The 15,751-nt window shown below is 39.4% G+C and overlaps 2 protein-coding genes across 2 annotated transcripts; one reads left to right on the top strand and one right to left on the bottom strand.

The window, feature by feature from the left end:
- Positions 1-1,199: 1,199 nt before the first annotated feature.
- LOC116214149 lies at positions 1,200-7,339 on the bottom strand. The gene is made up of 15 exons (XM_031549472.1): positions 7,190-7,339; positions 6,052-6,756; positions 5,782-5,955; positions 5,483-5,656; positions 5,177-5,350; positions 4,702-4,854; positions 4,443-4,613; positions 4,089-4,205; positions 3,740-3,868; positions 2,791-3,020; positions 2,483-2,698; positions 2,312-2,404; positions 2,077-2,178; positions 1,630-1,989; positions 1,200-1,561 (listed from the first exon to the last, which is right to left on the bottom strand). The coding sequence occupies exons 2-15, from the start codon at positions 6,752-6,754 to the stop codon at positions 1,511-1,513; spliced, it is 2,847 nt and encodes a 948-aa protein (XP_031405332.1). The 5' UTR covers positions 6,755-6,756; positions 7,190-7,339; the 3' UTR covers positions 1,200-1,510.
- Positions 7,340-11,349: 4,010 nt separating this feature from the next.
- On the top strand, positions 11,350-14,225 carry LOC116214034 (acyl-CoA-binding domain-containing protein 3-like). Its single transcript, XM_031549251.1, has 5 exons — positions 11,350-12,315; positions 13,086-13,191; positions 13,278-13,360; positions 13,477-13,540; positions 13,865-14,225. Exons 1-5 carry the CDS (start codon positions 11,525-11,527, stop codon positions 13,874-13,876), a joined length of 1,056 nt encoding a protein of 351 aa, XP_031405111.1. The 5' UTR covers positions 11,350-11,524; the 3' UTR covers positions 13,877-14,225.
- Positions 14,226-15,751: the final 1,526 nt, after the last annotated feature.

Here is a 15,751-nt window from a genome sequence, read left to right as displayed (position 1 = left end):
GAGTACCCTCTTCTGATTTAGCCGGGATCCATGTGTGTAAATGATTTTGATTGAAACTTCGAAATGTTGTTACATTGTATCTGTGCCTATTCTGTTTGGTGACCTTCACATTCAATTAACTCTATGTAGTATGCCTGGAGGATCCAAATTTTCTGATCTTGTAATTTCGATTTTTTGAACTTTTTATCCTGTACCCATCACATGTTTATATTATAAATGAATTCTCAATATTCACTGAAAAAAAAAATACTAATCATCCGAAATATTATTTTTGTCCACTGGGTCCCGTAAATAAATGGCCCGATAAGGAAAGATGGACAGAAGGAATAAAAATGTCAAAGCTTGCGGCTTCTTCCACGGTTGGCCCTTCGCAATTGGTTGGGTTGGCTGTTTTCGGCTGGGAGTTAGAGCCCTTAGTATATGCTGATTACAATCTCATTTACCACTGTGAGTTGATTGATTCAAATGATTTTGTATCAGTCACTTTCCTGAGCCACGTCTCAAATTCGAATTTTATAAATTAATCAGAACCTATTAAATATTAGAAAATCAGATAATACATACGAAAAAAAAAAAAGAGAAAAAAAATTTACCATCCTATTTTGTTTAGGAATTCATTGGACACTATTCAGCCTGGATTTGTTCTCTTCGGGACTTGTATCGACCGCAAACAATTAGCTTAGATCACAGGCCTGTATAAATCGATCAGACGGCCCATAAATCTTTGAGAAGAAGTAAAATATAAAATGTTCTTTGACACAACAACACTACCTCACCTCCTCTCCCTTTCCCTCCGAAAAGAACATCGTCCCAATGAGTTGAGCATCTGCTCACAATCCTGTTAGATATCCATCACGAATGGAATTCTCTATAGATCCGGGCATGTTTCCACTCTTCTCAAGACCAACTAATCATAGGATGGCTTCGACTAGGTGAAGCAATATTGGCAGATTAAAAACCGAACATTGCGTGCAAGGAGTCAGCTTCTTAGTCCAAGAAGAGGAGCAAAAGAAAAGCAGCTTTAGTAGGCAGATGACGCTTTATTACAATTGAAGAGATCCAGAAAATTGAAGAAAATTTGAAGAAAAAACACAAAAAGGTTAGTCAGGTCTTCAACAATGATCCCATTGATACCAATAGAAGTCTTGGCCGGAGGCATTGCAACATTCCGTTGAAATTTAACATCAGAGTTACCGATATACAAGGATAACAGTAACTAGGATTGATAGACCAATAGAAGTCTTGGCCAGAGGCATTGCAACATTCCAATGAAATTTAACATCAGAGTTTCTGATATATGAGGGTAGCAGTAACGAAGAGAGACTAGTCATAGACAAACTTAAATACAGTTTCATAAGAAAAAAGCGACTGAGACCTTCACATGCAGTAAATGCAAATGATAGACAAGGAGCCCTCTAGAACAACTTACGAGCAGGAGAGCCCCATAATTATCGAACCAAAACCTACATCATGCCAATGTTACCTCCATATCAAGGAGCGATTGATTTATTCAGAGTGGCTCCAGGTACTCAGGATCAGATCCAGCAGAGTCACTTGGAACCTGAAGCCAATTCGTTACAGATGAAACACAAACCCAAAATAAAGGTACAAATGGAAGGTATATCATACCTCAGCTTGTGTGGCTTTTTTCAAAATATTGACCAAGTCCTGTTGAGGCAGGTTCTCCTGAAGAGTAGACAACAATGCGCCCATCTTGTTCTCTAGGCCTTTGAGTCGCTCCTCTTGAGCTCGTAGTTGCTCCTTCATCGACTTCTGTTGCTGCAGGGTACTTCTATACTCTTCCCTACTTATCCTTACAGTTTGAAGACGTTTAGATCTTCCACAGCTCCATAGATTTGGACCCTTCCTCTTACCACGCATTCTGCCTAGTTTTCCAGGGTAATAATATTGACCATAAGTGCCATCCTTCAAAGTATTGCCGACTTCATCTGCCTCCAAATCTCGGGTTCCAAATTTCTCAAAATCTTCCTGTCATAAGTAGTCGATCCACAGTCTAATAAATCTCCTAGTGCAAAATCAAAATAATATTAAGATCAGAGTACGCTAAGAACATACAATTGCTTTAGCAGTTTCTTCATTCACATCGGTGCCATCTTTATGCCTGTGGGTCTTTTCATACACTTGGGCCAGTGTTGGTGCTACTCCATTCTTTTCCTTCTATAACAAAATAACCAACAAGGCAAAATAAACAATAGAACGATTGACTCAGTTTGATGTCGCAAAGAATGAATTCTATGTGAAAGAAACTACTTTTTTTAGCAACAAAAACTAGACAATCAGAGAGAATAACCATTTCCGCTTCCACCATCGCAAAACTCAGTGTCCCAGAGGTGTGGTTGATCTTGCCATTTTCCCGGTTTTTTTTATTGACCTCACTCATCCTCTGCCGAAGAAAAGAGCAAATCTTAAGAGATTTAAATATCATAAGATTAGCCAGCACATGATATATACGCATTTTTACCTTCCACTTAGGCGAGTTCCAAAGATTCAGAAGCCCGATCCATTGATCGTTGTCAACAGTTGGTGGGCGCAACTTCACTAACTCAGAAAGTGGCTTGCTTTCATCATAATATTTGCCTCTCAAGATACATTTGTAGTTCCTCCATTTATCAGCCAAGTCTTGTATGATCCACGCCCTTATCTCTTCTTTGCGCTCATCAGGAATCAGGAATTTGGACTATTACCAAATGAAGGCAGAGTTAAAATTCAACTGAATCCAGGGGGAGCTTTGTAAAAGAACTCTTATCACTGGAAGTTTCAGGATCATACCTCAACTATCTTTAACATCTCTTCTTTCTTCTGTTGGGGCATTTGTTTCCAACCCTTAAAATCCAGAGGAGCCAGATTAGGTTTCCGTACAACTGTCCCTATAAATCTGGTAAGTAACCGACCCTCTGCTTTAACAGGTTGACATTGTTCATTGAATTCACATATAATGCATTCTCCCTCTGGCATATTCCACACATCATCCAAGCGTGTGCACCCTCTGCCCCTTTTACCTATTTGACACATATGCATAAGTGTTACAGTGTAGAGTTGTATTTTTGGTGGAATTGCAACATAATTTTGTGATAAATAAATCAATTAGAAAGAGGATGAAACCATAGATGAGGGCCGTATTAGTCATGACATTTCTCTAGGGTGTGTAGCTGTATTTAAACATAATTAGTCGATCTAGTGGTCGTCGGCATCCCCATTGGGATGGCAGTGCCGCCAAGGAGACCTCACCGCTCCACATTAAAGAAATAGAGAAAGGGAGAGAGAAAGAGGCAGCAGGGATGCTCTGGCAACTGCCACTGCCTTGGCAGGTCACAGGTGGCCACTGAGGTGAATGACGACCCCGATTGTGGGGTGAGGCCCCCACCAGCCGCTCCTCTCACTGCACTTCAGTGTTTTTTTTTTCTTTTTTTTTACTTTTTATTTTAAAATTATTTTAAACCCCAAAAAACATTGTTCTTTTTTTATTTTCAATTATGAGAGCAAAGAAAATTTTTCCTAGAATATAGGAGAAGTTTTGACTATTAAAGTGAAACTAAAGCAGTTTTCCTTTAGCATTACTATATAGATTTTATAGATTAAGTACAAAATCAAAGAGAAATCGATCAATTTAATAACCAAATAGAAGAAAAAGTCATTCACAACTAAAATCTGGCTGCAAGTCACGTTGGCAGTTATTGGTAATAATAATTGCAATAGTGAGAGAAGCAAGTTCTTATACCTTTTTTACACACTTCAAGAGAACCCTCCATGGGTAAAGAATTTAATGGAACAGTATCTTGCACTTGAGTCCTGGGTTGGCATTTAGCTTTACGAATCTTCCCACGCTTACGATTTTCCATGACATATCCTGAAAACGTATTGACTACTCAGTTTTAGAGAATGTAAATGCCCTGAAGAAATACCTTGAGTTCTCCTTGAATGATAATTAAAAATCCTTCTTGAATGATAATACATATAAAATAACAGAAAAGGCATACAGAATAGCAACATATGTATGTGTACTTTCTGCTATTAAGTTTCCATTATTATTAATTAAACTTCGATATTGCGCAAAGAAAGTTCAAAACCTGTGACAAGCATTTCCAGAGATTCCTCTCTTGATTTAGGACTTGGTTGATGTGAAGAGATGTGCGGGTCTGAGTCTTCATGTGATTGTGCTGGATGAAGTGTTTGGATTGGAAAATCTGTTTCATATTGGAATCCATGAGTCATTGTAAGCTTTTGATTTTCCATTCTCCTTCCTTGATATGAGTTAACTAGTGCAGATAAATAGTTGTGATCAACAAATTAAGGCAGATAAATAGTTGTGATCAACAAATTAACCGGGAAGAAGAGTCCCATTCACAACACAGCCATATAGTCTCCACATTGACCCTCGCTTATTATTATTATTTGTGTTACTGAGTATTAAGTTTCAGTACCTGTTCTAAGCAACTCAGGAGAGTCCTCCATGTGTAAGGAATTTAATGGAGCTGCAGAGAGTTGAGGATCTGAATTTTCAAACACTTGTGCAGGATTGGTTCCCTGAAGCTGAGAATCTACTGGGCCTTGTGTTTTATGGACCTTTGCCCACTTGTTTTTTAACGTATTCCCTACAATAACAAAAGCCAAGCCAGATGCTCAAGTACAAAATTATATACTTACGTAACTTGGATCACTGATCGAACAAGGTTCTAATACCCATGACACCCTCTTCAAGAAAATCCTCAGTTGGCAAGGAATTTGGCGGGAATGAAGACATTTGTGAGTCTGAATTTTCATGTCGGACTTGAGACTCTCCTCGACTTTGGACTTTATGAATCTTTGCCTGCTTACCATTACCCATCATGTTTCCTGTAAAAATTGTCAATTAGCTCTTGATCAATATACCTGACATACATACACATTTCACATTGCCCTTTATATATATTGAGCTTTGAGTAGTAAAGGAAAAAAAAATTAAGAGGCACCAAGTAGATGCGTAATTAAGCATATATAAAAAAGAGGGGTCACAAAACACAAAAGGTTTCAAGAACATGACATAAAATCAATCATGCCCATAAACATGTAGAGACCCCAAGTGTAATTCTGATTATACCAAAAATATACATCCCTAATCCACCTCGCATATATATTGAGCTTTATTATACGAGTGGAAAAAAAAAAGGTCCTGCACCTGCGATAAGCTCTTCTGGAGAGTCCTCCATGGCTAAGGGAATTGATGGAGGGGAAGAGATTTCTCGTTCTAAATTATCCTGAGATTGTTCTTGATGGCTTGCTTGAAATTGAGAACCTATACGGCTTATATCTTCTTGACCGTATTCACGTCTGCCATTTCCAGTGATACTTCCTACAAAAGAACAACTTAATCAAGGAACACCAAAAGTGAATGGATATCATCAACAATTAACATCCTGTCTACCATCAATGATGCCTTCTAGTATTAATCAACATCCTAACGATAAAATAGGGTTCTATTTACCAGAGAGGAGCACTTCAAGAGCATCAACTACGGATAAGGAATTTGGCAAACGTGAAGAGATTTGTGGTTCCAAATTGCCATGTGACGGTGCTCGAGAACTCGACTGTACTTGACAGGCAGTTCTCTCACGGACTCCATGATTACTTGCATGCTTACTGTTGTCTGCAACATTACCTGCAAGAATAAAAGTTGACCAGTTTAAAAGAAACGTAAATATATTTGTTCAACATCCAGTCGTGGATTAGTCCAACACATTAAGGGCACTGGTACTTGTCATATTGCCCTGTTAATTTTAATACCTCTGTTTAGCAGTTCACGAGAATTCTCAAATGGAAAGGAAATGCGTGGAGGTGCAAATGTTTCTCTCTCTATATTCCTTTGGGACCGTGGCGGATATCTTGCTTGGACTTGAGAACCTACTTCCTCTAGGACTCTGGAGATATTTGCAGGCCTGTGAATTTCCTTGATATTTCCTGTAACAACAAGAGTTACATGGTGTAAACAAAGGAAGATAGATGAAAAATCATTTATTCACTAAAAGACACAGAACTATTGCATCTCAGTTCTACCTTGCCCAAGTCGTACTTGATGGGCATCTGAAGAGAGACCTAAGAGTCTCATCAAGATATCATTATGATGGTCTTGCTGTTGTTTCACCACTGAAGCTGTTTGAGAAGACATCAACAGTTGCTCGAGTCTCTCAAGTCTCTTATGGAGTGCTTCTGTACTATTATATTCACCATCACTCTCTCGGTATCTTGATGCATGTGCCTCATTAGCACGGTCACGAAACGCTTCTAAATCAGACTTATCCTTCCAGAATATTCCACCACCAGCAGGAGGACGAGCAGGCGTCTTGTCATGAGCATTTTTTTGTGAAGTTTCAACTTCTGGCAAAATACTCTTGATTGTCTCCAAAATCGCAGAGTAGACTCTGTCATTCACTGCACCGCTGCTGATATCTTGCCTAGGGTAGACTTCCTCGTCATCATCCCTAAAGGAACTGTGATCCTGTTGTGGCCCCCTAGGAGTTTCACCTCGAGATTTTCGTATCGAAGAGGCACCCCCATCATCTCTAACTCTAAAGGATTCAGGTTGAGATTTCCGTATCCTAGAGGCAATCCCATCATCTCTAACAATAGACGACTCAGCTCGAGATTTTCGTATCATAGAGGCAACCCCATCATTTCTAATTCTAGAGGATTCAGCTCTCGATTGTTGCACTGAAGAAGCAACCCCTTCATCTCTCACTCGCTTACGCGTTCGGTACATACCTGCACATCAGAATGCACAAAGAGAAACATGCATGAACACGTATTTCGTTCAAGAATCCACAAAAGCATTACCATTTTCGAACAATCGAGCTCGCGCGATCACAAAAAAGAGTAACAGGGCATTGGAAATTTCATGAAATGGCACAAAATCTTTAACATCAGAGCAGATTAGACTTGATCAAAGCAATCCAACTGTTCCCCATCCCAATTTTAGCCCAGCAGAGCCCGCTAAGAGCTTCCTGATCAACATGCAACACTGTTTAGGTTTGCCGCAGGCGGCACAAGACAAAATTCAGCATTCTTCTGATCAGTCATCAGTGTGGGATCCAGCTATCCATGGCCACTAACTCCTCAGTAAGCATAACACAAAAAAATAAAAAACCTACTTGCTGAATCAGAAACCCAAATCGGAAAGACGGAGAATGCAGCTCACTTGATAGCTGCCGGCGGACGGGAACTGATCGCGAGTCGGAGAAGTCTCCTCCGTCAGAGCGATTTGACCACTGGCCGACTGGGTGAAGAGCTTCCGTCAATCGGCCATTGGGAGCGTGGCGAGGAGTCCAGTAGGAAATGTACGCGGGAGCAGTGTTGTCGAATTTTATTTGATCACCAAAATATTATTTTATTCCACTTCGCACCTCGAAGTTTTCTTCTCATCTCAGCATGATCCTTCTACTTTCCTATTACAAATAAAGCTAGTAAGCACCAACAAAAGTGTTGGCTGAGTGGTAAGTAGCTCACCTCGTAAAGAAGAAAACACAAGTTTGAATTCCGAAAAACGCACTTGTTGGGAGAGAGAATAACCTTTAATGCTCGATCTCCCAACTGAATTAGTCAAATCCCATTAGATTTCTGGATACCAAGATACACACCGAAAATAAATAAATAAATAAAGCTCATAAGCCTAATTGGGGATAAAGAAAAGTAAAGGCAATGGGAATTCCACTAATAATGATTGAATTTTGAACCTTTTAATTTTAAGTTTAAGTTGATAACTTGTATCGCTTCACTTAACCCCTTAGAATGGTCCCTCTATATTCAACAATCTTATCATCATTTGATTGTATATACGATATTTTGCCTAGGCTTGTCTTATGTGAGTTATTCAAGTTGGGATTTTCTAACATGTTTAATGTATGAACCATTATATGAAAACTATTTGTATGAAAGTGACGTTCACATTAATTTTTCTGAATCAAATTTATTGCAAACTAACCTTTGTTAAAACGAAAATCAATGGGACTATACATATACGACCATCGTGTTCGCTGCCTTAGTTCATTCAGAAAAAGGGGTTTAAAATAAAAAATTTACATTTATTTTTGCAATAATGCAGTATTAATATCCTTCCAAATGCAGTAAGATGATTACTCTTTGAACTATCTAAGCAGTTTTTGTTTATCATCTCGATTTAACATACACAATAGCTTGTTATGGTTGCTGGTTATGACTTGTTATGGGATGGTGGGTTATGGATGAGTTATTATATAATCTATAACTCAAACAATCCCTGCGCTTTGTTTGGATTAAAGGTTATAGAAAGGCGGAAAGGGGCAGTGTTATGTTGGTTAGGAGGGACAGAGTTGTGTGAATTGTGGAAGCATTCTTATTTTTTTTTACTCGCAAGGTGATAATATTAGAAAAGACCCTGACTCTTGATTTTGATTTTTATAAGTTTCCATAACACCCGAAAAGATAGAGATTATAAATAATTATGGTGAGATTTGTTATTCCTCTTTAACCCTCCCTTTCTTTTTCAAAAACAAAACATAAATTGTTAACCTTTCTCTATAAATTAACCCTCAATAATCCTTCACAACCTTTAATCCTCAAAGAAAGTGCTAAAGTGTGGTTGGGAAGTACTGGTGTTGTTCACGGAAAGTGTTAGAAGATAATTTTTCTTCATTTATTATTTAAAAACTCTCAGTAAAGATAAATTTAATAATCACTTACTAATTTAGTGGAGAAAATTAAAACCCTCTAGTTTAACTTTATAATAAATTAGGATTATACACTAATGAAAGAATTATGAAAAAAAGCATTATATATAAAGCTATGTTCAGCGGGATTCTATTGTCGGGTCTCTCTCGCCACGTGGCGAGAAGAGAGACCAGCGGAAGAGTTTCTCCCGCTAGAGCATCTCTCGAACGAGAGACACAATCAACTGATGCCGCACGGTGACAGTAGACCCCAAGTGACAGCAATTGTCCTATATTTTTTTGAATTTTTTAAATAAATGGGAATTTGGCTGTGAAGGGTTCATTAGAGATTTTTTAATAATAATTATTACGATTTAATTAATTAAATTTAAGAATTATTAATTATTAATTATTAATTTGAGTTATACTGATTAAATGAATATAAATATGAGTGTGGGACCGACCAGAGATTTAAACTTAGAGACTATAACTGGAGTGACGAGTCTTTTTTTTTTTTTTCGAGGTTGTGTCTATTTGATTTAGCGCCTATATAACAGTGGGAGATAAAGATCAGTGGTGGAGGTAGTCTAAGATCCTACGGCACTCCCGTGTGTACAGTCTACCTCGTGATTTAGTCAACCTTTTTTTGCCAGGTTCATAACTGGAGTTCAATTCCTAAGAAAAAACAAAACGTGAGAAAAGCAATTGTGCACGTTTTTGAAATCAAAATCCGTACACAACTAGTAATTTCTCCCAATTATTATTAATATTATTAATTCAGAATGAAACGGAATAGACCGATCGACCGACCAAGAAAAGATAATATTGCCAAGGTAGACAACAATTTTTATTTTTCCAATTGGTCGTTTGGAATCCACGCGCCAGAAAAGGGGAGTGGGGGGAGGAGCCCACGGCGGGGAACGCTATAATGACGTTTAGCTCCCGCCGTTGAGGGGACAACGCAAACGGTCGCCAAGTCACGCCCCCTCATTGGATGTTATCGGCACTTTTTCAGGTTATTTTCTCAGGCCCAATCCAGTCCCCCGTGGCCTTTTTTTTTTTCCGATATACATCGTGATTTTCGAAAATTCAGTGTGTCGTGATTAATTTAATTTAAAACGGGCCAATCCAATAAAACTCTATCAATAGCAGATTTCCTGCATTCACATAATTCTAATTTAAAACGTTATTTAAGAAAAATGAAGATCGAAACCGATTGAAGTTTTTCTCCTTTTCTTGCCTTCGCTAACGCTGCCAGCTAGAGGCTGGGCCCCCCACGCCCCCTCCTCTTCTCATGCCAGACAAAAGCACCCGCGGTTGCCTGCACCGGCTCCATGCGCCATCCCCATAAGATCACACCAACTATATATTTGGTCATCCATATCATATGGATTATGGGGTCTTAGCAACTTAATCCTATATATTCTTTTCTATTAATGGTTCTCATATACAAGTGCGTATTTTGTCGGCCAACAAACAATTATATAGGAGTGTTTTTGTTTTCTTTATTTTGTCTTCATTTGAAAAATATACGGCTAATTGGGATGAGTTCTCAACGAGTACTAATAATCTTTTTATAAAACATTTTACTTAAAAATAATAATAATACCAACATGATCAGTTCAAGTTGTTCGACGCTTATTTCTCTTAAATAAGGTCTAAAGTTTGAGTTTTGTGAATTGAGAATATCCACGTTATGAGAATTTTATCCATTTAGAGGGTCAATCCAATTCGAACTAGATTAATCGGGGCAGTTGGGTTTCCGAATATCACAGTACACCAAAAAAATTAATAGTAATAACAAGAAAATTTCATTGAAATTATAAGTAATTGGATTATGTCTAATCAACTCTCGATAGAATTGAGATGACCTCCATGTACGAGTCCATGTGTACTTTTGAAAGCAAACACATGGATCAAGATTGAGACAATAGTCTGTACTATTTGCACCAAAGTTCCTTATATGGGGAATTATTTGAAAAACTAACTGGGATAATTTCTAATTTAAAAAATACAAACATTGAAGATCTCGGTGACAGTTACACCCCTAACGTCCTTGTAGCTGGCATGTTTGAAAACAAGATAATAGTTTCTTCTAATTACTTAATTAGTGTTTTTTTTATTGAGAAGCTTTTAGTATCATTTTGAACTATCATTATTTAGATAATCAAATTGGCTATAATATTCACAACAAAAGATCCATTTCAATTGGTCAAAGATTGTTAGTCGTAAGCGAGTATAGACACTCCATCTTACATATCTTGTTACGCTCTTTATATTTTTTGAAGTTGTACATAATTTAGAGAATCATACAATAACTCTAATTTTATTGTCAGTTTTTGAACATTTTACTTTATTCTAGTAATGTCAAGTTGTTCTTTAAAACCATATTGGTGTAGGTACTAGGTAAAATCATCATCATTCGTTAGAAGAAAAGGATCGAAACATGTAAGCTTGCATTCCTTCATGTAATAAGCCAAAGTCGTTCCATCGAGTTTTGCATTCCTCAATCCTTATCATCACCGTCCACTCCAGCGTTGGCTCCACGACACGGTGGGACCACACATGTTCTTCTTGCCAGGGCGCACGTGCTCCCGGCGCAGCCAACAGCAGGGAGCCAATGATGCGCCTTTGCTATCAGCAAGAAAAAGAAAACCAGCTCGAATATGCCTTCCCTCTGCTTCGCAAATATACTTTCTCCTCGCGACATCTTTTTCTTCTCCTTCTTCTTCTCTCCCACAGTCCACCGCTCCCGTACACATTCACAGTTCCGTGAACGGCAGTAACCCATCCCCCTTCATCTCCTCCTTCTCCTCGTCCTTCTTTGATCCGTGGAGGTGGTCTCGATCATGGAGCTGGTCCACGAGCTGTTCGCGACGGCGGTTCTCGCCGTCATGTTCTCCTTCATAGTCGCAAAGCTCGTGTCGGTGGCGATGGCCGGTGACGCTGCTGCCCGCCCGGAGGCTGAATCAGGGGAGACAGCAGGGCTCGATCGTGGCTTTGGCATGGAGGAAGTTAAATTCGAGGACAGGTTGAGCGCCCGGGGCTTCGAAGGCGAGAGCAGGGTCGAGCTTGTGGAGGAAGCCGTGGAGGAGGTTCACCGGGTCGAGGCTGAGCTGGTTGCTTCTCGGGATGCGGAAGTTGAAGAGACGCCGACGGTGAGCGGAGAAATTGAAGTCGATCGTCACGAAGTGCTGGAGAAGTCTCCGGTGGCGGTTGAGCCGGTTGAGGAGCCGCTGGAGGAGGAGAAATCTGGTCAATGCTGCGTTGAAGAAGTCCGGCAACGGGATGATGAACCGTTTGAACGTAACAGCGTGGAATCGGCGCCTGATCAGGCTAGCGTCGCGGAATCGGAGGAGGTGCCGGAATTCAAGTCCGAGACTGAGGAGGCTGAGGACGAGATGACTAAAAGAGACGGTGATGGTGAGGATGATGATTGGGAGGGAATCGAGAGGACCGAGCTGGAGAAGGATTTCGCTGTGGCGGCGAACTTTGCCGGCGCTGGAGAAACCAACTACTTCTTGGAGAGTGTGGGCAGCGATGTGATGATGCAGCTGTACGGACTCCACAAGGTTGCTACTGAAGGGCCTTGCCATGAGCCGCAGCCTATGGCTCTCAAGGTCTCCGCTCGGGCTAAGTGGTACCATTATTCTCTATAACATCTCGATTCTCTGTTCAAAACAGGGCAAAGTTTTCGGCTTTATCATTCGATATCTATTGGTGACCAGATTCGGATTGTTCCGCGTGGATTTACATTTGCTTTATAGACATAACAGCTTAGAAGTTTGAACTGATTATAATGCAGTATTCTTCAGATAAGACGTGTAGATTCCAAGTTAAGGCCGATTAAAAAGGCATATGAATTGACCAATGAATTGCTCTTTCTAGAATTGGGTATAAACTGATCTGTCTGCTCGATCTCCCGGCGGATAGCTCGTTGAAAGTCGAAAACCGAAAGCTTAACGAATCATTAGGAGAAGGCAACTAAGCATTGGTCGTGAGAGGATCAGTGGATTTTCCTTTGACTGGAAAATGCGCCAACTGCATTGCATCTAGCCCTGGCCACTCTTGGCTTTTAACCATACACTTGCCAACCCTGAACTACTCTGGATTGTGTATGTATAGGTTAAAGATCTATCGAGTGACTTAGCCTGAGAATTCCAAATAAACGGTAGGATTATACTCTTAAATCAATATAAACTTCTGATGTCTAAATTTAAACTAAGATTGTTGGGCTTTCGTGACACCTCCGTGACTGTTTTAAAATCCTAGACCACAAGACCGAGTATTTGCAAAATATTAGGGCCTGCTGTGTACCAAATTACACGGTATAGATTGATTGGTAGGTATAATAACAGGGTTCAAAGCTGCTATATGTGAGTGATGGGGGGCAATGCTTACATTGTGAAGGAATGCTTGGCAAAGGCTTGGAAACATGAGTCCAGATGCAGCGATGGAGAAATACATCACCCTTCTTTCAGAAAATGTTCCTGGTTGGAAAGAGGAAAAATGTGCTGTAAGTTTCATGTCAATGGTGATTTGGGAATGACGTCCTTATTGTATTCAACCACGTACTCTGTCGGCTAAGGCTCTCTTTTGCAGGATTCAAATAAACCCGATGCTGCAAGCCCTTGTCGGGATTTGAGCACATTTGGCAATGAGCACCTCAAGTTAGGAGATGAAAGGTAGTAAGTGAAAACTGGAAACTCATCAATGATTTTCTTAAGGTCATCTAGCTTCATATGCCTTTATGCTGTATGCTGATCTCTTCTTATTCTTCTATTTCTTTGCTATCTTGCAGTAACCCTATGGCAAATAACGCTCTTGATGTAGCTGAGAGTATGGATAATAACTCAGAGAACAAGGTACATTTCTTTGTCACTATTTAGAGTATGATGACAAGCTTGTCTAATGCGTTTGATATCCCCTCTTTTCTTTCTCACTGTTAAGATTAGGACAACGACATTCAAAAAAGAACATGTAGTGTATATCTGCCAGTAAACCGCATGATTAGAGTAGAAACGGCATGTCCGTGTCCTCCCCGATCGATTAATTCTGCTTGCACGTCTAGTTTGTCTGATTGTTTTCTCATGTTGTTGTTCTCACCCCGTCTCTATTTTTTCGTCAGGCCATCATTTTTTTTTGTATATATATAATATATCCTGAAGCAACGATGTTTACTTTTTCAGGCCAAAGAGTAAGGGGCATCTCTTTGCTTGTTCCGGGCCTGGAACCAGAATTAATACCACATTTCCGAGTGTGCTCTCAATAATCTAAGGTTCTACTGCTATTTATACAGCCGATTGGTTGTCCACATTCCATCTCAATGCTTGTCTGCACAAAAAGCAGTATGCGTTGTGCATATTCATGTATATCAGTAGATTGTATATATATAATGAAGTGTCTTGGCCCCAAAATAATTTCCATTTCAGCCTGTCAAGTGGCTGCTAAAACTACTTGTACTCGTCTGTGTTTTGAGCCCCATGTTGAAACTTGCGTTGCTACAACGCAATGAGCCACAGGAAATGATAAAAACGACATTCTGTGAAAGGTAACACGATAAGTTTAAAAACTTTCCCGCTTGAATCACTGTACATGGTTCGACCTTTTTATACCGGCCTGAAAAGTGTTTTTTTCAATATCGTAAGGCAGGATATTGGGAGCCCCTGCTCATAACTGATGCTATTATTTTGGGGTTGCCCATCTGAATTTGGTCTCCCTTTTGCTTATTTGTGTCTGACCTTTTCTAAACTACATTGCTTAAATCACCCGAATTACGTGAGAAAATCCACTTCCAGACTTTTGTATTTGTCAGTTGATTCTCCGTGCTGCCAAAGACGATTTAAAATTGCGAAAATTTTACGATCCTCCGAAGACCGTTTAAGGAGTACCTTGGACAGTTGAATTGGAGACTATACCCCAACTAAGTGAAGTTTAACCAGAAATTGCAGAATTTCGTGAAGTTTTCTCGTATTTATCTTGAAATGGAAGAGAAGTTACGTTATTGAATTAGGATTTGGTGTGGTAGGCTTGACTTTTTGACGTACGTTTCCTTATGTTGGGCAAGTTTCTCCATCGTATTCTCTGAGGATAAGCTAAGAATTCTTCAATCGGGAGATCTAAGGATTTCTTTTTGGGTCGTACAAAGATCTTTTTCTTTTCATTTACTTGTTTGGTGTTAATAGAAGTAATAACGGTCAGATTTATATAGACGAAAGAATTTGGATAATTTTACAAGTCACTTTAATCGATTAGAGCGAACCATGCAAATGAGTTTTTATGGGCTATCAGAAATATAGCAATGGCTTGAGCTAATATAGCAAAATGATTGGCTTATGGGCCTGCCTTCTTACGTATAGAATATCTTGGAGATCCATTTTATGAATGGCCACACAAGTGCAGATTTGGGCTTCAATTCGACCGTGATTGCGATTTTGAACCTTGGTTGGAGCATGGAACCCTATGGTTTCAGGTATATTTTGGTACTTATGGCATGTCCGCTTAATGCACTGTGACTTATAATCATCAAACCTAGGAGACATGCAGTGTCGTAAGCGGAGTCGGCACGAGAAGTTGCAGGGATGCATGCAGCGTGAGGGACTGGCAACTTCACCAGGAGAGCATCCTGCTGGGCGCTTTAGCTCAAGATGTCGACCTCCTAGATAACCCGGCTCCGGTTCTGCATTTGCATTGCATAACATTTCGGATTTGGAAAGCTATAATCCAGTCAAGACCATGATGGCATCTTTGTGCTCTCCAGACTTACCCGTTTGGTTTTGCAAACGGTTTTTAAAATTTTAGCTTTAATTTTAATTCTACTCACTACACAACAAAAGTCAACAACACAATTATTAGTTTTCTTCTTTTTTTTTTAATTTTTTTAACCATTCAATTCAATATTTAGTACTAAATTCTCTCAATTAGTCATTACTTTTTCAACAATTCAACAATACAATCATTACATTTTTTCAACTATTCATTACTTTTTCACATTTTTTTCTTATAATTCAACGACACAATCATTATAAACTAATTAAAATCAAAACTCAACTCAACTCAACTCTAAAACCAAACAC

This window comes from Punica granatum, chromosome 7 (genome assembly GCF_007655135.1).
Source record: "Punica granatum isolate Tunisia-2019 chromosome 7, ASM765513v2, whole genome shotgun sequence".
In the NCBI taxonomy this organism is placed as follows: domain Eukaryota; kingdom Viridiplantae; phylum Streptophyta; class Magnoliopsida; order Myrtales; family Lythraceae; genus Punica; species Punica granatum.
Note: the sequence above shows the minus strand (reverse complement) of the source record. Positions and strands in the feature narration are given on the sequence as shown.

Coding starts and splice junctions, on each gene's coding strand:
- LOC116214034 (XM_031549251.1), top strand. CDS start 11,525: ATGGAGCTGGTCCACGAGCTGTTCGCGACGGCGGTTCTCGCCGTCATG. Junction 13,192..13,277: donor GGAAAGAGGAAAAATGTGCT/GTAAGTTTCATG, acceptor TCTCTTTTGCAG/GATTCAAATAAACCCGATGC. Junction 13,361..13,476: donor CTCAAGTTAGGAGATGAAAG/GTAGTAAGTGAA, acceptor GCTATCTTGCAG/TAACCCTATGGCAAATAACG.
- LOC116214149 (XM_031549472.1), bottom strand. CDS start 6,754: ATGTACCGAACGCGTAAGCGAGTGAGAGATGAAGGGGTTGCTTCTTCA. Junction 4,855..5,176: donor TCCAGAAGAGCTTATCGCAG/GTGCAGGACCTT, acceptor CAATTTTTACAG/GAAACATGATGGGTAATGGT. Junction 1,562..1,629: donor AAAAAGCCACACAAGCTGAG/GTATGATATACC, acceptor AATTGGCTTCAG/GTTCCAAGTGACTCTGCTGG.